The sequence below is a fragment of the Drosophila obscura genome, unplaced genomic scaffold, assembly GCF_018151105.1.
Source record: "Drosophila obscura isolate BZ-5 IFL unplaced genomic scaffold, ASM1815110v1 contig_208, whole genome shotgun sequence".
Classification (NCBI taxonomy): domain Eukaryota; kingdom Metazoa; phylum Arthropoda; class Insecta; order Diptera; family Drosophilidae; genus Drosophila; species Drosophila obscura.
Window position 1 is genome coordinate 2,462,140 of NW_024542799.1, and position 24,447 is coordinate 2,486,586.

The 24,447-nt window shown below is 44.2% G+C and overlaps 2 protein-coding genes across 2 annotated transcripts in view; one reads left to right on the forward strand and one right to left on the reverse strand.

Moving 5' to 3' along the window:
* Positions 1-219: 219 nt before the first annotated feature.
* On the reverse strand, positions 220-4,400 carry LOC111064814. Its single transcript, XM_022352602.2, has 3 exons — positions 4,249-4,400; positions 1,446-1,643; positions 220-974 (listed from the first exon to the last, which is right to left on the reverse strand). Exons 2-3 carry the CDS (start codon positions 1,518-1,520, stop codon positions 465-467), a joined length of 585 nt encoding a protein of 194 aa, XP_022208294.2. The 5' UTR covers positions 1,521-1,643; positions 4,249-4,400; the 3' UTR covers positions 220-464.
* A 5,002-nt stretch (positions 4,401-9,402) lies between these two features.
* Positions 9,403-24,447, forward strand: part of LOC111064836 (connectin) — a 143,127-nt gene continuing 128,082 nt past the window's right edge. The window contains exon 1 of the mRNA XM_041594061.1: positions 9,403-9,681. The gene's annotated coding sequence lies outside the window, so the exon portion shown is untranslated. The remainder of the gene's footprint in view (positions 9,682-24,447) is intronic.

A 24,447-nucleotide genomic window follows, 5' to 3' on the forward strand; every position in this document is an offset into this window, starting at 1 on the left:
CTAGCATTTTTATTTATTCACTTAGAAGCATTAAAAGTTAATAAATATTTTTCCAAAGGCTGCTGTGAATAATCAATAAAAGAAAATAAATGCAATAAATACATGCAATAAGTACATAAGAATATATGTACTTATGTAGACAATTCAAAGAAATGTTGCACATCAAGGGACAGATATTTGTCGTTCACATTTGTACCAACCAATCACAATGTTTATTATTATTAATATTTATATTTACTATTTATTATAGAAAATCGTTTACAGTTTGGATTAACACTTATGTAAGCTTTGGGCAATTAGCTGCATGAGGAAACTACTTGTACCATGTGGGAGCGGAGTACTGGTACTGGTACTCGCACTCGAACAATTTACAATTACAGTGAACACTGGACAATAAGTAACTATGACATCACAATGGAACCCAACCAACCCCAGCCGCGAACGGCAATCAGGCACTCCTCCGACTACGCCTCCGTTTCCTGGTCCATTTCGCCAGCCTGTATCTCCTCGGGGGTGCGCAGATCGATGGCAAACTTCTGGCGTGCGGGCGTTATGGTATCGATCTGATCATCGCCGGCCGCCTCCCTGACGCGTCGCGAGTAGTCCTGGAAGGCCGCTGCCAGCGCAAAGGTCAGCCTGCGCGCCATGGCGCGACTGTCGCAGACGAAGGCATGCACATCGTACGGATGCGGACTGGAGTCATCCTTGACCACGATCATGGCAAAGACTCGCGTGTAGACCAGATCCTGCACCCCGTACGAGATCGTGTCGATCGGATAGCTCCAGTTGTTGATGCTCGCCTTGGGCGAAATGATCTCCAGCTGTACGCCCGTCACGGACACCTTCAGGTCGCAACTGGGCAGCACTTTGTTGGGCGGCAGATTCTTGGCCACACCCACCATATGGTCGACCGGCCGGCGAGTGTACTTAATGCCCCACAGGCCGCGCGCCACCTCCGAGCCAATGTACTTGACCTATGGATGAGTGCGACAGAGAGAGAGTGTGAGAGAGAGGAAGGGAAAGGAGAGTTGGAGATTATTCATCGGTGGCATTTGCTTCCGCTGCGCATGCGTTGCCCGTTAGTCAGCCGTCTGCGGGCAAAATGTCGCTTCATTTGCATCCGACCCCTGGAGCCATGGCCGGATGTCAGAGCTCTGCAGCCCACAGCCCACGGCCTACAGCCAAGCCAAAATGTTAGATGCTATGCCCCCGAACCAAGGCGCAGCAGACCGTGACGCATGCGTGTCTGGTTATATTTTGGTTACACTCGCAGAAATAACCACAAGCTCTTGGTTTGTCTCTTGCCTTTGGATAGATTATTCTCTGACTCATTTTTCTGAGTGTATTTTTTGTGCGCGGTTCGCGGGTGGCTCATTGCTTGCGCCACACATTTCACAGCATTTAAATATTCGTTTTGGCCAAACGCAAATCCCAAGCATACATACCTTGAAGGTGATGGGCAAATCCTCCACATTGACCTGACTGTCCAAATCGGTGGTGCTGCTGCTATTGGAGGCCATCTCACACTGCTGCTAGCTAACAGATCTCAGCTGCCTTAGCTGTTTGTTCGATATGTGTCAGGGCGGAAATATGTTGGACTGAGGATCAATCGTTGATAGCATTCACAGAACACAGAATGCCAACTGAAATGGCATCAGAAAAGATGTACATACATAATTAAACACCAAAAACAAACACAGCCGATTCGATTCGATCCGATCCAATAGTTGTAGATACACAGAGACATAGTTCACACACGGCATAGGGCGCATCATTCACAGTTGCATTACCAGTTGCTTCTTCAGAGTAATCGCTCTTACATGCCTGCACTTTGTTACGTTTTTATGCATATGCACGGGTTTATTTATTTATCTTTCGACTAATTGCGGTTATTCTCTCTCTCTGTAGGTTTTTTGTTGTTGCTGTTGCCGGCTACCGAACGCGAGTGAGCAGCCAAAGGTGTCGCGGCCAGAGCTTTGGTCTCACAATCATTCACTCGTTCGCTCTCAGCCACCCTCTCTCTCTCTCTCTCTCACGCAGAGTCACTTCCTCTCTCTCAACACACAACACAAAAGGTTCGCACCGTTAGTTGTTGTTTGCTCTCACGATGCGGGGTGTCATACAGTGACTACAACTACAACAACAACAACAATCAGTCATTAGGAGTCAGTGGCGCGGTACAGAGAACTTTAAAGGAGGGGTAAAAGGAGCTTTGCTCATAAATATGATATACCCAAAAGTACTACCAACAACTGTACCTATGGTATAATTATCTATATTATTTCGTTTCATTCGTTTCGTGCCCCCTTTGTGCAGACGCCACTGTCTAGACCCCAGAGCAACAGGTAGTCCACTGAGTCAGGTATTTGCCACGCCAATTGGCGAGCTAAGGGCATTATCACTGCTTAGACATGCGTTATAAATCGAGCAATAAAATAATTTCGGGGCTAAATATAAATTTACACAAAGAGTAATCACATTTCGGCTACTTAATACCCATTGAGTGGCTGGTGTGGTGTGGCTTTTGCTATTTATTAGAAATGCATGGCATTTATTAATATTTCCACACGCAGCCTCACACATGTTGACCACTGTGGCAGCAGCAGCAACAGCACCGGTGCCACACCGGATATATCAACCAGTAATGCTCGGTACGTACAGCTGCAACAATTGCATGTCTGCAAAGTTAATGACCAACAAGAGAGAAATACTAAATTAAAATCAAAATCAAAACTGAAACGAAACGAAACCAAATGATTTTATTGCATTCGTTGTGACGTCACTACATGGTCAGCAATAGTTTTTCTTGTATACCCATTACTCGTAAAGTATATGGGGACAGGTACAGATAATGCTAGGTACTCCTTAGTCGGTACTCTCAACGTTCCCTCTGACAATACTTAATGGCCAATGACCCATGCTGAGAGCAAGTGACAATGACCAGCCCAGACCAGATACATGGACAACCACCAACCAGCTAATTGCAGGTTAGGCCCAGAGCGTTCTCTTCGCGGTTGTGTAACGGTTATTTACGTTTTAAAGAGGTCCCCCCCGCCTGCTCAATGGGAGTGCCTACCCGATGTAAATAAGGTCCATAGCTATAGCCTAGTGTTTTTTCTCGGATTATACTACCAATTTTATAGCCAGCTGGGGGCTGGCTTTGAACGATTAAGGAAATATTTCAATGCCAAAGATTTTTTCCCTTTCGCTTGCTTCTTACTCTTTAACAAGGCGTCACTGTACTTAGTACCGATATTGGTTTTCCTATATGTTATTGGAATGACTTGAATGGCTATTGTTGTGTTGTTTGTCGATGATTCCCCAAAGTGAAATATTTGTTTTTATGTTTTTACTTCACGCTGACGATCGCGCATTGGTTTCGGTGTCGGAATTGGCCGGCAGTGACTGGAGCTGATTGATCGACCAAGTGCATGCTCACACACACGTACACACACACTCATATTCATTCACGATATTCACGAGTAAGGTGGTATCATAATACAATCAACAATAGAAACAACAAATATCAAAAGCAGGCCGTAGGCTCAATTTATATATAATTTCCCGACTGGACAACAGTTCATTTCTTTTTTTTTTTTTAAATTGCTGCCAAAGCCGGAAGCTGCTCATATGAGCATATCTCCTGTGGAATACATACAGACACGCTTTTTTTTATCATAATTTATTTGCGGTCAATGGTTTCTAATTATTGTCATTTGTTGCACGGCTATTAGAGCTTTCATTATAGTCATTCTTACTATCCCATCGTATATGTACATATATGCACCGATTTAGATATCTTTCAAGAATACAAACGTTATCTGCCCTAAGTTAACATGCTTCCCAGATATCTTTAGGTTCATAGGCACTGACAGAGAGAGGCAGAAAGAAGCCTTGTTGCACGTAGGAGGCACACATGTGCATGTGTAACTACACTGCTACCGGATTAAATGACTAACAATTTAGTTTAATGTACTTTTTTGAGCCCCCTGTAACTGCCCCAACTGTTATCACAAAGCGTCACAGTGTTACCCGCATGTCTAATCTTATCACACACTTTACCAAAACACACACACATACACTCTGCTCCATACACTTTGCTGCGTGGAGGTTCAACTTTTTCTTTTATTTCAGCTAAAATTGGCCCACATTTTTAATGTACTTTTATGTCAAATATATATAAAAAAACGAGACGTGTATTTTGGCTGGTGATTCCCTATTATTAGGGGGAGTAACACCTGAAATTACCGATCTTATCGCAGCGCGAGTCGTCCGTTCGGATACAGCTGTTGCCTGACTAACGCGCGACTAAAAAGTGATCTTTTTGTGGCTCTTTTTTTAATGCGGCGCCTCAAATGCAGCCATAACTTAACGCCTAAATGGTGCCAAGTGTACACCAGAACAGACTCGAGTGATCCTGGAACCTGATAGAGTCCTTTGTCTAAATGGTAGTAATTTAAATAATACTATCAGTAAATGAGGTATCAAAATAGCAAAGCAATGCTCAATTTTGCGCTACATAGATGAGTACTTGCCTGCTGCACACTTTTAGGCATGAGATTTTTTACACGCAAACGCGCTCTAGTGTTCAGGCTACTAGTATGGCGGCTACCTAGTATGACATCATGGAGAGCCACTTGCTATAAAAACCAAGTTTCAGGTGTTTTATTGAATTCCAGGTGGCAAAATCTGATTGCTACCAAAATGCCCCTGTAGATGGCGCCAAGTTTTTAACCCATAAAAACAAAAAAAAACGTTTAGCAAAAAAAGCTAAACGTTTTTTTTTTGTTTTTATGGTGTACGTTTTTTTTGCAGTATTTTTTTTCTGTTTTTCAAGTAAATTTTTTTTAATTTTCATATGGTATTTTTTTAACATTTAATAGGGGAAAAAACAACAAAAATTAAAAGCTCTTCTTAAATTTTTACCAGTTAAATATTTAATTAATGCCAGCTAAATTAAAAAAAAAATCAAAACAATTTTAAAATGTAATTTTTACTGTAAAACTGTGGAAAAAAAAGATTTGTTTAAGAAAAAAAAAAAGGAAAAGCTAATATGTCAAAAAGAAGATAACTTTTATTTATTGTTAAAAATTGGGATGCTAGGCATCTTAACTCTTCCCCACTCTCAAAACCACTCGCGATGCCCAAGCTCGAGCCCAAGTCCAGGTACTGGCCCAGACTTCTGTTAAGTGTTGAGTGTGATTAATTAAATGGCCGCCAGCTGGGCAGGACTTTGGCTCACACCTGAGCGGGTTTTTGGGGGGGCGGTGTCGGCGGTTGTTTGGTCTTGTTTTTGGGGTTAAATAGAGTTCAGTTCAGCGGGAAAGTGTGGCTGGTTTTGGTTGATTAATTTCTCTGCATGGCATATAATTAATTTTGTATTTACACACAGACTTGGCCCTGCTTCACTTCGTATCCGCCTCCATGGCTAAGTCATTAGCTAAATTGTTGAAAATTTTTCGGCGACAGGTGCTGTCACAATGTGTGCGGTCCTGGGGGCCAGGGACTTAAGGCATTGCCGCTTGGGGCAGGACCGTCTGTCTGAATGCGGACTGGAGGCTTGTTGGTGGCTGGAAGCTGTTTGGGAGGGGGAATCGCTGACTAGTCAGTCGGCTGGCTGTCCTTCCGCTTCGTTCTCTCTGTTGGAAAACACTTTGTGCCACTTGATGGCGGCCGCCGCAGTGGGTCATTTAAATTCATTACGACAAAAACAAACTTGAGGCTGGCGAACGGCCGTTAATTGACCACAAAAGTGGAGCCGAACATCTCCATTGGAGTGCGGCGGTGGATAAACTTTCATGAATTTTCATTTTCGTCGCTTTTGTGGTCGCCGTGCCTCCCCGGGAAAACTTGATGCGCAGCCCGTGGGTTTAATGTAATGGACCATCCGTCCCAAGTCGCGTCCCACGGCAGGATAACAGCTGCGGTTTGACATTGAAATCCTTTCAGCGCGGTCGCCTCCCAGGAAGGAAGCGGCCAAGGAATCGTTTTTGCCCCAAAGTAGTTAACAATAGTTGCCCCTCCGCCCCCGGTGGTGTTGGGTGGTAGTGGCAGGGAGTGCTGAGTACTTGCGTCAAGTAAATCATGGCCCCCCTTCCACCCACTGTCTTGTGGAAACTATGACCAAACTCAATTCGAATCTGATAAATGCTCCCCGAAACGCGACTCTGTTGGGGGAATTCCGTTGATGAATTTAGTGTTTAATTACCGTGAGCAACCTGGAAAGGATTATACCAAGATAATATGCACTTCGGCTAGGGGAATACATACTCAATAAACAGAGCTGATTAATAAGATCTTATTTATTTGGTATTCAATAGGAAATGTGCAGGCAACATCACTTTTACCCTCTCTCACTCCACTCCACTTCATTTACCCACCATTCTACTCCAACAAACATTCAAGAGGAGAAATACATGCTCGCGAGGAGTAGGAGAGGGCAGAACAAACCGAGCGAAACCCTCAGGAGAATCCGATTCTGTGGTTAAATCGAAAGAAGAAACCGGATTGTACGTAACAGCGTGGGGAAGTGAGGTAATTGTAATGTGAAAAGTGTATCATATATTTTGTTAGTGCTAGAAAAGTCTCCCAGTCCCGTATACGTTTGGCTCTGTTTGTTTGAAATCGTCACGCACTTACGTAGTGTCTCGGTCGCGTTTCTTCGTCTTACGTAAACGCGGAATCGTCGCCTAAGGTATGAGAGCAAAAAAGAGTTGATCTTTGCTGTTTTTTCTTTACTCTTTTGAAACTGCTTTCTTCTTAATCTTAAGAGCACGCTGTTAAGTTTCTTCTCAGTGTAGGGTTTTTGATTATGGGAATCTTGTGTTGTTCTTATCAATAATCTCTTGTATAGCAAATGTTATCAAAAGTGAAACCCAACACTGGCAGAAATTAAAGCCACTGGGCATGCAGAGTGATGCCTTTTGGAGTGCCGTACCCGGAGTACATTATCAAAAGTTGCTCCTCCGCTTTGGGGACAATTTCAATGGAGAGCAACTCCCGATGGCAGGGCCAGTGACAGCCACTGTTTGCGAATTTTATGCGAATTACGCCTAATTAGCATTCCTGCAATCGCACACCGAGCCGCGACCCCAACCGCCCAATCGTCCCAATCGTCCCACTCGTCCCGACCAGGGATCGAGGCGGCGGCTGACTTCCCGATGTCCCAGCTGATTATGTGCACGATTTCATATGCAAAACATAAGTGCCTTCGGGCACTGGCGGCAGGGATCGCTATGGCATGGCATATGGCATCTGGCATATGGTTGGGCCCATCCGTTCGCTGTTTGCAAATGTTGGGGGACTGTTGGAAAAATGCATGCCATGCCCCCACGCCCTCGGCCATATCTCATTAGAATGGAGAGACGCAGCGCAGGGAGCAGGGAGCAGGGAGCAGGGAGCTGGAGCTGCCGCCGCCTCTGTCGCTGCTGAGGGACTGTTGATTCTGTTTGCTGTCATCGAAGTCAACGAAACGCATCTCATTGCACTGCCAGGCAGGCAGACAAGCAGGCAGGCAGGCAGGGGCCAATAAAATTATGCGGAACCGGAATGTGTGCGACCGAGTGAAGTAAATTGTATTTACTACTGCACTTCCACCATCCGGCCATGTGGCAGGGGCTATGTATGTGGCGTAGAGTGGCGCTGTAGTTGCACAGAGGTCGCAGACAGAGGCCCCGACCTCTGTTGACTCTGTGCGCTTGCAGCAGAAGCTAAAAGAAAAGGAAAAATACTGCTTCCTGAAATTATAAATTTGTATTTTCCAGAAAAAGAAACAGAAACATTGTTTCTACGTTGAGATCTTGGAAACGCTAAAAGCTAAATCCATACAGATTTTATAGCCGGAATGTCGTCTCACTTGTTTTTGGAATTCTTTGCATTTCAGCCATTTCCACGACCCATGGGGGATACCATGGGGTACGTGATCTGGTTGTGTTTTTCACTGTTGCTGCTGGGACCAGGCCTGTAATTGTGGGACTGTGCCGCTTGCTAATTGCGGCTGGAGCCAGAGCCAGTGCCAGCCGCGTACGCGGACATATCAAAGGCACTGTTGGGGCAGAGGGCAATTGCAATTTTGGATTCCGTATGGCGAGGAGGGGCCTGCCGTCTGCTTTAGCTTCCACCCAAGCGTGGCTCCTATTAATGATTAATTAAAAAACTGCATTGAGCGAATAAAAAAAGGGAGATAGCGAGTGGGGCTCCTGGGGCTGGAGTTGGAGGCTGTGGGGATGCTTGTGCATATGACATATGTGGCATTTAATTGGGCAAACAAAACGGACGGGCGGTTTTTATCTAGAGGGCGATATAAAAGAAATGCTGTGGGACATGCGGAAAATTCGCGTTCACTCAACTGGGGGGAGCCACTCTTCCAATGTCACACATTCGGTTGTGCCTTCCAGCCGACGCGTCGGCCTCAAAACTAGTTGCGCTTCTCGCGCGCGGCGGAACGTTTGGCAAATGGAACATGCTGCGCTCTCTTACGCGCTCTCTCTTTCGCTTGCGTGCTCTCTTTGGCCACTGGAGGAGCAGTGGGAGCCCATCGGCTCCCAGGCACGAGGATGGGCCACCGACGGCCACGAAGCGAAAACGATGATTGCCGCTGCTGCTGCTGCTGCTGCTGCGGCTACTCCGAGTGCCTGCCTCAGCCACTGCCAGAACGAAGTTTTTGGCCAACTTGCTGGCCAGCGCCGTGTGGCACAGAATCAGTCGTCAGTTTGTCCTAAGCGAATTTGGTCGACACGTGTGTATATGTGTCTGTGTGTATCTGTGTGGGTGAATCTTTCTACAGGAATCTCGTCCTTAAGCAAAATCCAGAGGCAGAGTCAAGCCAAAAGCAAAGCGCCACAAACTGTGTATGAGGCAAGGTCTCTGAGAACTGAGAAGCAAAGTCAAATCCGAACGGGAATGAACATTGGCGCGTGAATTTAACGCTTGGGCTAGGTCACGTATCGCACGTGTGTTTCTGACAGGAGACAGTGCCCTCCCACACTCGCACACACCTCCTCTTGTCCTGTGTGTGTGTGTGTGTGCTTTTGATTAAGTGTTCTACTTGCATGTGTGTGTGTGCGTCTGTGTGCGGTTGACATTCGATTTACTTTCGCCAGAAAAAACGAACGAAGGAAAGAGGAAAGGAACGGAAAGGAAAGGAAAGGAAAGGAAAGAGGAAGGAGAGACGTAGCACACTTTTTGGCAGCTCCAACGAAGGAAGAGCCTCTTCTCCGCTGACTTCCGGTTTGCATATGTGTGTGCGTTTGTGTATGTTGCGGTCGATATTTGCATAAATTAAAAAAAGAGCATAAAAAGCATAGAGAATAGCACAGACTCAACGACTCACAAGACTCCTGCGACGGTTCGCTTAATGAGTTTTTAATACTCAGCCGCGCTTCCACCTCCTCTGTGGTGTGTGTGTGTGTGTGTGAAAAAAAGGACATCACCCATTGCCACAGGATTTGGGGACTCCTGCTAATTTATTGAGCCAGAGCCGAAAAGAGTTTAGAACGTGACTAAAACAGACAAGCAAAACCAAACCAAAGAAGAAAAAAAAACGAGTGAAAAAAGAAAAAAACCTAAGGAAAAAGCCAAAACTAATTTGCACTTTGAAGTGAGTTCTCGCTGCGTGTGAGTTTCTGCGGCGGATTTGTTGCTCTCCCTCTGTCTCATCGCTGCAGCGAAAGTTTTTCCCGGGTAAGTGACACAGTGATCAAAAAGTAGAAGAACTTGCCACCGTGAAGTTTGTTGGCCAAAAGTAGAGCAGCAACAGTTCAGTCAATCGTTAAGGTGAGAGAGAGAGTGTTCTTCGGTAACTCGATTGAAAGGTTAATCAGTCTGTGATTTAGTTTGGGGCGGGAATGGGTGGTTTTCGTGGAAGGAGAAAATTAACTAGGAAATAATTGAGTTTGCGGTAAGATTGAGAGATAATTTGATGGGTAAATTGAATGAAAATATATATGTAATCAATTTACAAAATGAGACTAGACAGAGCATGGATAAATATGAACATATACATATAAGTAGATGATGTATGCATTAAAATCTATTGATTTTAGGATAGATATCTACCAAACAGGAATAGAAGTTTGAAGAAATATAAAGAATTTAAATATCTATAAATTTTCTATTCGAAAATCTTTTCATTAGAAAGAAACACAAATATAAGTATGCTTTAATAAATAAATTTTTCCACTATTTGATTAAAATCTTAATAAATAATGTGGAAAAATCGTTTTCCTTTAGCATTTTCCCCAAACAAATCAAACAATTTCCGTTTTTCCCTTTGAACCCCATCCCCCGAAAATATTTTATGTACTTTGTTGTGGCAGACAGGACACCCAACGGCAATTTGCGCATTGCATTGTCAAATATTTGCCACAAATTTCCGAAAATGAAACGAAATGAAAATTGAGCAAACAAATGTACTTTTTAGCATCGAATTTTTGGCAAACAAGGAAATTTCTGTGAAATTCGAGAATAGACTCCTGACTCGGGTTCGCAGTTCAGTTCAAAGTTCAGATACAAATGGACTTATCGTTAATTAGTGGGTGACAGACAGGAGGCGGCCGCTGGCTTCATGCAATTTGAATTATTGATGGAAATGATTAGTTTGTATTGCAAACTCCAACAGCGGCAGTGGGGAGAGGGGAAAGTATCTGTAAGATACGAGTGTACCTGAAATATGTAAATGAAGCAAATTTGCAGCTCAGATTCGGCAGAGCAGGAGGGCAGGAGGCAGATGGTAGACTGGTTAAAGGTAGAAATATTAATTTACATTTAAATTTGATCTCTCTCTCTCTCTCTCTCTGTCGTACATCGTGCCACATCGAGTGGCAATTAGAGGAGTGAAGCAGCATGAGAGCAGCAGCCTTGCAATGATTATTTTTGTGTGAAATTAGATTCATTTGATGATGTTGTGGCTTAGATGGGGGATATATGTGGGATTGTTGTGCTTTGTGCTTTGGTTTTGGCCCATATCGTATGACCGTACAAATCCCATGTAACTACAAACAAATTCCAATTAATTTTGCATATTTCCACAACAACACAAATATTTATCTAATGCTAAAAACATTTATAGGCATCTGCAAACAAATCTAGTTTCAAATATTAATTAATTTTGTATTAGCCGGTCGCTCTCTCATCAAAATTACCTCAAACCCTCTCCCTCTCTCTCCACTTCCATCGAACAACCAGCCACAAATGACGACCCACTCTTCTCTTTCGTTTTGATCGCAGTGAAGTCGCAGTTGTCTTATCTCTTGATCTGCTGCTCTCTCTGCAATGTTTTCGGTCGTTTTTTCTACGCTCTCTCAGCACCAACAACCACATTAATGCACCCACATTCGACTCAAAGATCACGCACTATGGAAGCTTTGTATCCTTTTCGTCTTAAAAATCATTCTAGATATAAGGTAGTGATTATTTTTTTTACATAAATTGGCAATACAGGGTATTTTTAGGTATAACTTTTATTGTTGGTAATTATGTGAATTATGCGCAATTTTTTTGTCTATTTTATTATTATTTTATTTATTTTAATTTTATTTTAAATGGTATTTTTTAATACATTTTTTTGAATGGTTCCGTTAGCGCCATTTCCTTTATAGAATTTAGAGCCGGTCAAAGTTCTGGTTTACTGTACATAATTTTTGGGTTATTTATGTCAAATGCAATCTACTCGCATATGGCATTTAAGTTAATTTTAATGTTGTTTTGCTTAATGCATTTTTTATGTGCAATCGCAATCTCACTCGCACTCGCACTTTGCACTCTCCTCGCTGCCCCGCTCAAATAAACTTTTCTTCCTGGCCTGACTTTCGCATGACACATTTCCCTGCCGCATACCGTTGCAACGGTTGCTGCATGCACTTGCATTCGTGTAATTAAATATAATTATTCTCAATTTACGTTGACAACAATTTTCAATTTCGAGTTTTTTTTTTAACTTTGGTTTTATATTTCATTCTGTTGCTGCCGCTTTGCCTCGCTCCCTCTCTCTCTCTTTTTTGTTAGCTGGTGGATCAACGTCAATTTATGCTGTATTTTGGCCCTTTTCAGTGGCTTTTCAATTGATTCTTCGAAGCGGATATCGGATGGTGCAGCTGCTGGCAATTGTTGCCTGACACACACTCCTTTCTGTGTGCATCGGCTAAGCAATTAAAAAGCGCCAAAGGGGCATTGATTGAACCGCATGCCACACCGTACCACACCACACTCATTGCCTTTGCTCTCATTCTCCTTCTGTCTCTCTCTCTTTCTGCTGAAGCATATAATACGGTGAATATCACAGGTTGTTGTCAGCAGTTGTTGAATGGCGTTGAAGCCATTTTAGAATTTCTATGGCTAGTGGAAAAGCACTGATAATTCTCCGTCCGGCTGCTGCTGCCTCTGCTCGGAATGAGATGCAAAATTTGTTGTAATTTATTCCCCTCCGAAAAAAACGGAAATTAAAGGAAAAAGAAGGCACTTATAATCAGCAAGGGAGAGCGAATGGAATGCGAAGTGGAGTGAAGTGGAGTACCTTAATGGATCTCTCAAGAGATCAATATCGGAATGGGCAACCCCGTTGCCACTTGGGGCCCAAAACACTTGACCAACTTGATGACCCAGCTAATGGGCTCATTCCTTTTGCTTTTTTGTCACCTGTTGAGAGGGTCAGAAGAGTTCAGGGTTCACTTTTAATTGAGTTTCCCCAAATGGAAACGGAGAAAAATTAATGCCTTCTCGCTTCTGACTTTTGTGACATTTTCATTGCCACAGATGCCACACACTTTTTGCCCCACAGCAGGGAGTTTTTCCCTCCAAAAAATATTCATTGGCTGCCCAAGCAACCCCCCTCAGCCCCCCTACCACACACTTCTATATGCTTATGCAAATCCCATTTTAATAAACTTGCGTCTGCGTCAATTTTCATTTACATTTAGTCCACTGGGGCGTGATGTCCCCCCACTCACTCTTCCACCCCCAATCCTAAGACTTGAATGAGGAAATACCCAAAAAACAATACCCAAAAAACGAAAAAAAAATAAACCTAAAAAATTCTAATTAAATTTGAATTTACTTTAAACATTCTCAGGGGGATTTTGTTTGCTTTTGTTTTTTCTCCAGGAGTCTATTTTCTGTCTGCGCAGAGGAGTCCTAGGAGCCTCAGAGTCCTGCGTGGGGTTCCATTTACGTTTATTATTTTCCGGTTTTTTTTTTCCTTTTTCCTCTCGTTGATTGCTCATTAAAATTTCGAAATTTCATTTTGGTTCTACATAAAACAAAAATAAAGACACAAATTCGGCTACAACAAAAAAAAGGAACAAAAATTCAATTGAATTTAATAACAGTTTTCTAATGGGCCGTGAATGATGTGTTTGTTGCTTCAAAGATGCTTTTGATCAGTCATATGTGTCAGACTGTACGCTGTACGCTGTGGTTGTGGCATGGGGACATGGTGTGTGGCAGCAGGGTAATCCATGGCGAAAAATATTGCGAAATAAATAAAGCGTAAGAGGAGATAAAACGATGGCTAGAAAATCAATGCTAAATGCGTTAAGTGATTTTTAAAGTACATTTTAACAGCAGCAACAGCAGCAGGAGGGACGTGACTGCCACGCCTACACACACACATATTTGTTAAATATTTTCGTGGGGTTTTTCCGCCTTATTTTATTTTGTGTGGAAGCGGAAAAGGAAGCGCAACACAAATATGCATATGTATACGGAATAAAGGGAGAAAAGCAGGCAGAAGAAAAGAGCGGAAGAAATTGGCAGAAGGGAAGAAAGATACAGTGGAGCGCCAGGGGGCGCAGGGTAGAGTGTAAAGGTGGCAGTGCGGCGGTGTGTTGGGGAACGGTACACATGTTTGTAATTTCCCTGTTGATTGTTTTGGCGGCTGCTGCCTGCCTGCCTTTGGGTGTGACGCTTGTTTTCGGGTCTGTTTACGGTTTACCAGCAAAGGTACGCTCCACAGAACTGAGGGAACTGTTTCAAGTGTGCGTAGAGACATCCCTCAATCATGATTCCATGCGAGTAATGCCCCTTCACCGATTACAGTTCAGTGCAGTTAAACGCATTTTCTTGCAGTGTTTTTCCCTTACATCTACTTGCATTTTCCTTTTGACTGTTTAAACAACTGTAACGTCTGACGATAGATTAAGTATCTGACAAATACTTTGATTTCTTAATCAGGCTCCCAGGCTAAATGGAGAAGCGAAACGAGCGCTTAAATGGGCTTTAAATGTGCCCCTGAGTCAGCAGAAAGCACACGACACACACCCACAGAGAAAGGGACACAAAGAGAGGGTGGTAGAGGCAGCAGGCGCTGCAGTTGCAGCTGCAGCTGCAAGTGTTGCAGGCAATGGAAGTGGCAAACTTAATTGAAATTAAAAGCACTTTTGTGTCCTTTTGCGTTCAAAAGGGGATTCCAGAGAGAGAGAGAGAGAGAGACAGAGAGAGAGAGAGGGGGAATGGCACTACGACTTCGAATGGGAGCTGCTGGAATCAGCTGAAACCTCGTACAAGCTCTGACCGTGGCTCCTTTGGGCTGCTGTTGCATGCAACTAATTTGTGCCACTAATGAATTTATTTGCCACTTGTATGCTGAAGCAGCAGCAGCAGCAGCAATGGGCGTGGCATGCGATCTGCAGGGCGCGGAATAAAGCAAAATAAATGAAAGAAAGCTGAGGCGAGGCGAGGCGAGGCAAGGCGACACTTTTGCCCAAGAAATGTGCCTCAGAATGTGGCACGGGGGTGCAGAAATCGGAAGGCGTCGACAAATGAAATCGTTTGAAAATTAATTTTCCATTTCCCAAGGAAAAGTGTAGTATGGCTGCTGCTGCTGCCGCTGCTGCATGTGGCATTGGCAAGCAGAGCTCGCGTCTCGTGTCGTATTACAATTTATTGGCTGCTAAGTGGCTGCCACAAGGCAGGAGGGCGTGGGGCCCTTGACACTTTTCTTATTGGATACCCTTCCATTTCGCGGGATTAAGGATTTTTCTAAGGGGATTTTGGCGGAAATTAAAAAGGAAATCTATAGGATATCCTTCAGGAAACATTTAGCAGAAAAATGCAAAAATTTGTCTTAATTTTCCAAGCGATTTTCCATAGATTTCCTTAGATTCCTTCGTATGAATTATTTTGATGAGGAATAAAGAGAGTTTCTATAGGCAAAAAATGTAATTTTCTGCCTCACATCGATGCCTATTTTATAAGAGCATCTGGAAAACCTTTTTTCCCCATAGTAAAACACATGAAAAGCGGTAAAGTAGCAGCAACAAAGGCAACAAAGTAAAAAGAGTAAAAACGTAAAACTAGAACAAATTGCATTTTGTTTGCTGCTGCTGTAGCTACATGCCACTGCTGCATGCAGCAGAACTGAAAGCAAACAGAAGCTGCTTTAATTTTTAATTAAACATTTGTGGAAGGAGCAGCAGCAGCAGCAGCAGAAGCACCAGAATTTGTGGCTCCCAGGATCCATTTATGAAATGTTGCCATGATTATAGTACCATTCTTTCATTTTTATTTTTGGTGGCATGTGAGGCATGTGTGTGTGTGGCACATTCCATTTAATTGAATGGAGAGGAAGCGGCTAAACATGAGCTCTCTGCAATTAGGCTTCATTTTTCCTCGAGCTTTGCTTTCCCCTGAAATTTGTTGCAAGCGGCAGCAGAAAACGCGCCGCAACAATGGGCTGTAACCTCTGGGATGCACGGGGCACGGGGCACGGGGCGCGGGGCATTGCGCTTTGTTGCAGGCAGTTGCATGTAGACAGAGGAGCACAATAACTTCTTGTTATTATGCTGCAAGAGTCAGCAGGCAGGCAAGTAAGCAAGGGGCATGCAACACGGTCCAGGGCAATTCATATTTGACTGGCACTCGTAGGGGCAGCAACAGCAACAGCAGTAGGCACAGAACGGACTGTACTGTGTTGTGTGGCAGGACTCTCGACCCGTGTTTTTTTGCAATTTTCATGAGTGGCACTCCGTCTAAAATATACTATTTATTTCGCTACTCTCTCGTGTGCCTCTCGTGTGCCCCTCTGCTGCCGTCTGCTGCCCCTCGCCTGCCACCCCAAATGTACCACATTCCCTGGCCAACTTTTGCGTTGAGCCGGCACAGGGCATGTGGCAGCATTGTTGTTGGTGTTGCACGCTGTACAGTACACTTTTTTTTTTGTTGCCCTGTTATGTAGAAAAGCTCTCGTTGAGTGAAAAATGTCGAGTTTTTAAGTATGAGAAGGGTTAGATGATGCAACAGACAGACGGCTACAGAGTTACAGATACAGATGCAGGCCACACACATCATCCCAGAGCTCACCGCACAAGCAGCAGAAGCAGCAGAAGCAGCAGCAGCAGCAGCTGCAGCAGAGGCAGTTGGAGCGCTCCTCGAGTGGCACTCAACGTGTGCCCCGGACAGGTGCAAAACGAAGGCCCAAGCCCCCAAAACTATGACTATTCAGAAGTCTGCCCTGCCTGCTTGCTGCCACACAGCCTCAGCCTCAGCCTGAACCTCAGCAGTCTCGCAATGCTCATGCCACATCCTCACACTCTCTTCTTCTGCTGTTGCTGCTCCTCCATCTTGTTTCTGCATATAGGTTTTGCTTTTCGTATTCGTATTCGTTTTCGTGTCGTCGCTTAGTGCTTTGTGTGTTGTTTTTAGTTTTAATGAAATGTAAATGTTTAGTTATACACACAGATACACACGCACACACAGACACACACACTTGCATGCATTTCTGAGTGGGCGTGGCAGTGGCAGCCGCCTGCTGCCATTAATAGCATGTACTCCGCCGCTGCATAAAGGTGGCTTTTGTGAGGAGGACATTCGCTGAGCAAATATGCAACACACAAAAATTGTACGGATTTTTTTCAACGGTTTTCACGAGTTTTCCCCCGAAGTGTGTTTCCACTGGCAAGGCAGTGGAAGTCGGATGTGGAAAGTAGAGCCACCAATAGAAGCGGAACACTGAAGAGGAAGCCGAAGAATGTCATTTGCTGGGCTCAATGTTCGATCACCAAGTCATGGGATCTTTGGTTTAGGCAGACTTTTTCTTCCTCATCCAGTGGCTACCCGGGGGGAGTGAGGAAAATATATGACAAACGTTAGTGGAAAGAGATCAGTTCTCTGATTAACACACAATATAGGGAAGTATTTTTTTTATTTCAACTTAAATAAACTAATCAGAAAATGCATACCACAAAGAGAATGGCTTGTGTGCTGCAAGAAATCAGTTCCATTAACTAATTGTTGCACAGTGGAAACGCTTGGCAAATACTCGTAACAAATGACAGAATGACGGCAGGCAACGCGCTGAATGTTTTACCAGGATCCCCTAATGAGGCGGCGGTGCTGTTTCTGCCTGCCTGCGTGAGGCAAGGTTTTCCTCTAGTTTTTCCTTGCTAATTGGTCTTTCAAGCCGGGCACTGGGCCACATCCTATATCCTGGCCAGGGGGTGTTGGCTAATGCATGCTGCAGACCACTGTTGCACTCTGTGCTGTGTGAAATTTTTATATCAAAATATATATATATAGACTGTAAATGTATTTGCTACTGAATTTTCCTTATACATTTTTTGGACTGCAATTTCCGTATTTTCAATCAGGCAAAATGCGCTTCTGTGGTCTCTGCAGAGAATGTTAAAAAAAAAATATTAACTAAAACTAAACATTCCATGTGGGCGTGGTACAGAGGGGAGTGGGCGGGGTTGGACTCTCCAGATCTGTTTTGTGGAATATAAATGCATAAATGGAATACGTTTTTGTGGCTCAAACCCAAAACGAAAATAAACAGCCAGTATTTTGGGGCAATTTGTACACATTTGAGTGCGGGGAGTGCGGTGTTCAGTGTAGGAGGGGGTGCTGTTTGTGGTGCGGGGCGGCTGTTGACTTTAACACGCTCTTGTCAAAGTGCCCCAACACCAACAACAGCAACAACAACCGAAACCCAAAACGACCCCGCTGGGTAAAGCGTCGCAGAGCCGCCAGTAGCATTTCCTTTTGACTTTTGTAAGCGACGAGACGGACGCTTGTCGCTTGTTCCGCATTTTCCGCCGGATTTTGTTTACAAGCCGCGCCGCAGAGCACGAAAACAAATTGAAAATGCAACACGCGCGGCAGTCCACCCAAGGGGCTTGGGCGGGGGGGCAGGCATAGCACACACAAATTGGTGACAACTCTGGATTGTTGGATGTTGGCTATTTGGACATTGGACGTTACGTTTGCTGCCATTTGTTTGTATCCTTTGTTGTGTGCAGGCACCACTGTTGTCAAATTTATTAAGTTACTCATACGCCCCCGTGGATCAACAGATGTGGCAGCAGTGGCAGTGGCAGGGTCAGGGGCAGTGGGAGTGCCAGGAACTCTTTTAATAGCTTTGGGGTAGAACAATGCGAGGGATACCCTACCATATGAGTGTCCACTGTTGTCTATGACAGTTAGGGAAAACCCATGAGCAGACGTTTCTTACAGCTCTCCAGAGCCTGAAAACTGATCTAAAAACTGAGAAAATGTGCAGAAAATATACCCAAAAATAGATTCTATACCCTGAAGCAGCATTCAGCAGAAAATTATTGTTGCCAAATATACTCCAAAATTTTCCTCTCACATTTCTGTAGGGTTTTTGTGTGTTGCTGAGCTGCGGCTGGCATTTGGTTGCCACTTATCAGAAGCCAGAGGCAGCCTCATCTCCCATTTTTTTCCTTGTCTGCTGTTGTCTGCTGCTGCCCCATCAATATGCATTTGGCAATTGAAACTTTTTCTAGCCATGTTCCCCCCCACTCACACGTATGTGTACATACATGTGTTGCCACATGAGCTGTGTTCGTATGGGGCCAACATTCGCGTCACTCTCTGGGCAATAAATATCCGCCTAAATATGCTGGTCAGGCCCGAAGCAGCAGCAGCAGCCGCTCAGATCTTCAGATGTTTGCCCTTTAGGCCAAAATCTCTTTGAATGTGTGTGTGTGTGTACTTGAGTGTGTGTGTCTGTGTGAGTTGGGCGTGTGTGTGGTGGGATTTATGTATGTTTTGGGGCCAAAAATGTAAGCGCCAATGTTTTTTATGTTTGAACTTAAAGACATCGTAAGTACTTCTTCGCCCAGTGCCAGCAGCTCCTCCTCCTCCTACTCCTGCTGCTGCTTCCTGTGTGAAGAGTGTCCTGCCTTCGCCCACGCCACATTGTTCTGCCCTGCGGCTGCTTGTGGCAGTCTCTCTTACTCTGCCCCTTAGGACATTCAACTTGCTCCAAAGACGGAGGGCCGGCCGGGCCCATTCTTTGTTGCTGTGTTGTTCTTGGCAACTGTTTTGCTTGTGTTTTATGGTCAAGTTCTAATGTGATGCTGCCTCTCTGTACCAGAGTGTGTGTGTGTGCTCCTTCTGCTCCGCCGCTGTTGTAGTACTTAGTGCTTAATAAACTTTTATAAATACTTCTCTTTGGACACTTTTAGCACGAAATAAAACTGACAAATAAATCTGATTAATCATTGCACTTTGCGGCACTTTATCGTAGTTTATTTGTGTGGCAAAGCAGTCGTGCCTCAAGTGTGTGTGTGTGTGTGGCAAGTACCTTTGTTGATTTAAGAACTGGAGGTTAGGTCAATCCATCAGATACACTAGCAGCAGATACAAACAACGTTTGAGGGGCAAACATTCATTGGAATATTCGTTCCTTTTGTTTTTTGCTTTTGATTGCTTTCAAATTGAATTTCGATTCATTGGCCTGCCCCTTGTGGACGCAGTTTATTGTATTTTGAAGGCATGGCCATGGTTTTTATTACATCGGAGAAGGGGCATCCAATAGATATAGATACATGTACGATATACAGAGAGAGGGAGAGGGTAGGGCTCTGTTTCAATGGCTATTTGCCAAACAGAAATCTCTGTGCAGTTTCTGTGCTGCGTCGCATCGCGTCGCGTCGCGCCGACTGGCAACGCACTCATCAAATCAAATGCAATGGAAAAAAATCCGCCAAGCTGCGAAGGAACCCCAATTTGAAGTTGCATCCGCGTAACCCCATGCCAGATGCCACATAGAGCCCCCCGCGCCCCAGGCCAGTCCCCCATCCCAGCGAACAATTCTAGGCAAATACAATTTTGAACGCATCACAACACGCAAACACAATCACCAATGGGTGGAAGGATGCAGGCTGCAGGGGGCATGTGGCATGGGGCATGGGGCATGGGGCAACAGCAAATGGAGTGTCGGAGCAGCACTTGGCACGAGTGTCCGTCCCTGTCCCTTGGTTGCTGTTTGCTGGCCATTGATATGCGTGGTGGCTGTTGCGTCATACCCTCTCTAGCAGGCACTTCCAATCTAAGGGGTACGACTAGTTTTGGGGGCAGTTTGTGACTGAAAGAACGGGCAGGGTATTTAATAGTTGAATGAAAGCACAGAGGCTTTCTTTCTTGTTTTTCTCTCAATCCTCCTCCCAATTTCCCCCCTCCAACAACACTGTTCAGCAGCCCCGCGAAGAGGTCACACTTAATTTCCGCTCCAAGTTTTCGCATTGCATACTTTTTGGGGCTCGCTGGTCGCTCTGTTGCTGCTGCCGCTGCTGCTACTGTCATTTGTTGATTCAGCCCCTCTGCCTGGTCCTGTCAGTGGCGCTGAACTTTCAACATCCGCTTTTCACTTACACACACACACACACCTAAGAGTGAGAGAGAGAGAGAGAGAAAAAGGAAAAGAGAGAGGTTCAGATATTTGGCCTTTTGCACTGCTGGACATCCTCATGCTGTTGCTGTTGTTGTTTGTGGGGCAACATCTGTTGATTATTTTTGCTGCTTCTTTTGCTTATATTTTTTTTTGTATGCTTCACATTGCAGTGCATACTGTACTTCCCTACAGTCCCCTCTTCTTCCCTCTGTGTGTATGTGGGTGTGTGTGTGAATGCGTGGGGCAACAGGCACAACATGACGCAAAAGGTGGCTAAAAGTTTTTTGTGTGTGTGCCACTCGGTTCTTCTTTTGTATTCCTCTCTTGTTTTTTACTCTCCTTTTTTGTTTGAATTTCCGCTCTTTCGCTCTCTGCCAAAATTGATTATGAAATGATTTATTGGCTTCAAAAACTGCTTCAATATTGATTAAAGTTGCCTCCGTTTCAGTCCCCCTCTCGCGCCCTCTTGCGTTCTTTTCCTCGCTTTTCCTCTTTTCCTTTATCTCACCTATATTTTTTTTTTTAACCAATTTCCATGCAACATGCTGTGGTATGCGTAACGTTTGTCAATAGCATTTTAATAACCCCGCCCCTTAAATGCATTTTTGTGTAGCTAAAAAATGAAACAAAACAAATAGAGCGAGGAATCTGCCATATTTGTGGTTTAGGGAAATATACAGGAAATGCACGCGAGAAAATTCCATAAAATATATTTTGTTACAGCATTTTGTGTGGAGAAAAAGAATTGTGGCGCAGATGAATGGCACAAAATGAAATTTTTAGTCACAAAAATTTATATTCCGAGTTATTTCGATCTTTGTGGGAGATTTGAATTGAAACTTGAATTTAATTCGCATGTGATTCGATTGATTCGGTATGAATGCTGCTATGACAAAAGTCTATGACTGAATCATTCTGAAGAGTATTCATCGATTCGTCCAGCCAGGGCTGACTCATTCTTTTTATTTTTAATTTAGTTTTAGTTGTGCAACATTTTTTCTGTATGCAAAACATTTCATAGACAGCAGCCACACCGGCTGTCTGCCGTTATGCGTCGTGTCCTGTTGTGGAGGGGAGGCCTGTCAGCAGTTGTCAACGCAGAAAGGTGCCACAGACCCAGGCCCAGACCTGGCAGCAGGTGAATGATGAGAGGGGAAACACTGACACTGAATGTGTCAGTTATGTTTTATTTCAACACATTTGTAGCGCGTTAAATCATTCATGTTGATTTAATTATTTTACGTTGTTGATTTAATAATTTTTTCATTTGATTTATTTATTTATTTACACGTTTGAAGCACGGCGGAGCCGAGCACTTTGTTTCGTTGAGCCCCTTTAAGTGACATCATCGATCAATCAATCACACTTATTACACCATCACACACACACAGCGCAACGAAAAAAAGAGAACTCGAATGCCAAATAAAATTTTATGGAAATTAAAATTTTACATTTCACTGAACCTTTGCTTAGGGACACCAAATCCGCCCCGTGAATTATTATGGCATGCGTGGCTGCGGGGCTGAAAAATGAGTTATGGATTAATAATTATGTGTTTGAATGGTTGAGCATGTGGGCAGGCATTATAGAATAAATCCGAAATGTGAGAATTACCCCATGAATGAGTGGTTATTAAATCGAATGAAACGTGAACTAAATATGCAATCGATTGTTTACTTTATTAAAGTTTAAACAGCCGGAAACTAAAACTCGCTTTTATAGTCCTTTCTTTATCCACTCCGCTTCGCTCCTCTTCTCTTTCCGCTAAACGGCACTGCTTCTTTTTTGTTCTGTTCTCTTTTGGATATTCTCCCAGTGAAAAGTTTGGCGATAGCCAGAAATGGAGCGTATAATGCCCCGAAAAATTGTGCCGGCTGATTAAGAGTGCAGGGGCGTGAAATGCAGCAGCGCACAATGCTCTCTCGTAAATTTAAATGATTTTCGCTCAGGCAGAAGACCAAATGGCACTTGCTTGGGCTGCTTCCCATTATTATACACTTTCGGTGGGCGTTTTGGTTTTGCCAAGATGTTTGCTATGCAAAGGTGAGGGTAACATTTCCAAAATCATTAAATACATTCAACAAATAAAAAGTCAAGGGAATTAAATAGTGGTCGCGGCGAAAAGTCAATTTGAAGATGCAATGCAAATAAAGCAACAAAAAAGTCAAAGAATCATGTTGCTTCTTGCAAGCATTTGCTGATCGCAATTGCTGATAAGCATGACCAGAGACCGAGAACATTTCTTGCTGAGAGAGCAACACAATTGAACGACAGAAAGAATTCCGAGAGAGTGGTTTAGGCATGAGAGCGAAGCTCGATCGAGAGAGAGAGAGAGATACCAACAGGTAAATTGCGACTCAGAAAAGTTAGGTGCCGTTGGTTTTCTTTCGTCATTTACTTATTTGCCGGCGCATTGTTGTGGGTGTTTTGTTATTCAAAGCGAGAGTCGCACTATGGGAACCTTCTATACAAAGGCCGCATAAAAATGGATTTCGTAAAAGTCAATGATTCAAAGACAAAATAATAGAAAGGATAGAATAGGTAAGTTACAATTATTAGAGACAAAAGCGTTCAACAGTACCCATAGTGCGTAGCCTCAGCCCCGAGGTGGTGGTGCATGCTGTTGTTATTGCTGAGAGAGCAATGGACTGGATTTTTATTGCAAGACTAGGGAGAGGCGAAGCTCATGCATGTTTCTCTTCGATGCAGTTACTTTTTCCTATAGTTTGCCTAAAAACAATAAGATATTTAAGCTAATCTAAAATATGCCGGCTGCAACCATAGGGTATGTATCCCTTCGACTTTCATAGTCTCTCTCTCTCTCACTTAGTTGTTGTGGGTGCAGCTGCTGCTGCTGATGGGGTTGGGGATGGGCGGGTGCGCGAGCGCCCTTTCGGATTTATTATTATGATTTGAAAGTGCATAAACCACTTGAGGGCGATTCGGATTCGGAGCAGCGCATTTCGTTGCATAATTGGCACAATCAGCCAAAGGCGAGCGCGATAAAATCAGACCACCCCTCTTGCCACACCCTCTCTCTCTCTCTCTTCAGACCATGCCCTACAATGGTAAAGGAGAGGCGGAGATTTCTTTCCTTTTTTTTCTTGTTGATTTTTCAACGTTTTAATTAAGTGACAGGACGAGGGCAAGGAATCATCAGTCAGGCATTCTAGGTTCTGCTTCAGCTCCAGTTCCAGCTCAAGTTCTCAGCGCCATTATAATGATGGTGGGTGGGTATGGGTCATGGGGCATGGGGCATAGGGCATCGAGACTTGAATCCACAAACAAATCGCTGGCAAAACAAACAAACAAACAGACGACCCCAGACTAAGGGACAGCTGCTGCTGCTGCTGCAGGGTATCTTCAGACGGATAAAGTGGCGGCAGTGTGGCAGGGGGTCAGGGCAGACAGTGATTGAAAGAAGTCTGCACACGTGCGCCCAGGTGCGCCCCATCACCAGACGCTCATTAAAATGCAACTGTGTGTGGCGGTAATGGCCAAAAAGGGAAACGTGCAATAAAAGCAAACCAAAGGAGGAGGCCAGGCAGCAGCAGCAGCAGCAGCAGCAGCATAGAAATACATTTCGCTTTATGCAAATGCATAAAAAAATACCAAGTGGAGGCAAATAAACGGAGAGGCAGCACCCATCCGTGCCCCTCCCAAACAAAGACCCACACAAGAGCAAATGGAGCAAATGCGAGAGGAGAGAGTACATCAAAAATCCATGTTAGAGGTAGCTGCAGCAGCCTCTGTTCCACTCTGTGGCATGGAAATTGCATGAGCTGCTGCTGCTGCTGCTGCTGCTTTCTGCCACAATG

What these genes read in the sequence shown, in the direction of transcription:
- LOC111064814 (XM_022352602.2), bottom strand. Translation starts at nt 1,520, where the DNA reads ATGGCCTCCAATAGCAGCAGCACCACCGATTTGGACAGTCAGGTCAAT. An exon ending in ATTTGCCCATCACCTTCAAG is followed by an intron (nt 975 to 1,445) that starts GTATGTATGCTT and finishes ACTCATCCATAG; the next exon opens with GTCAAGTACATTGGCTCGGA.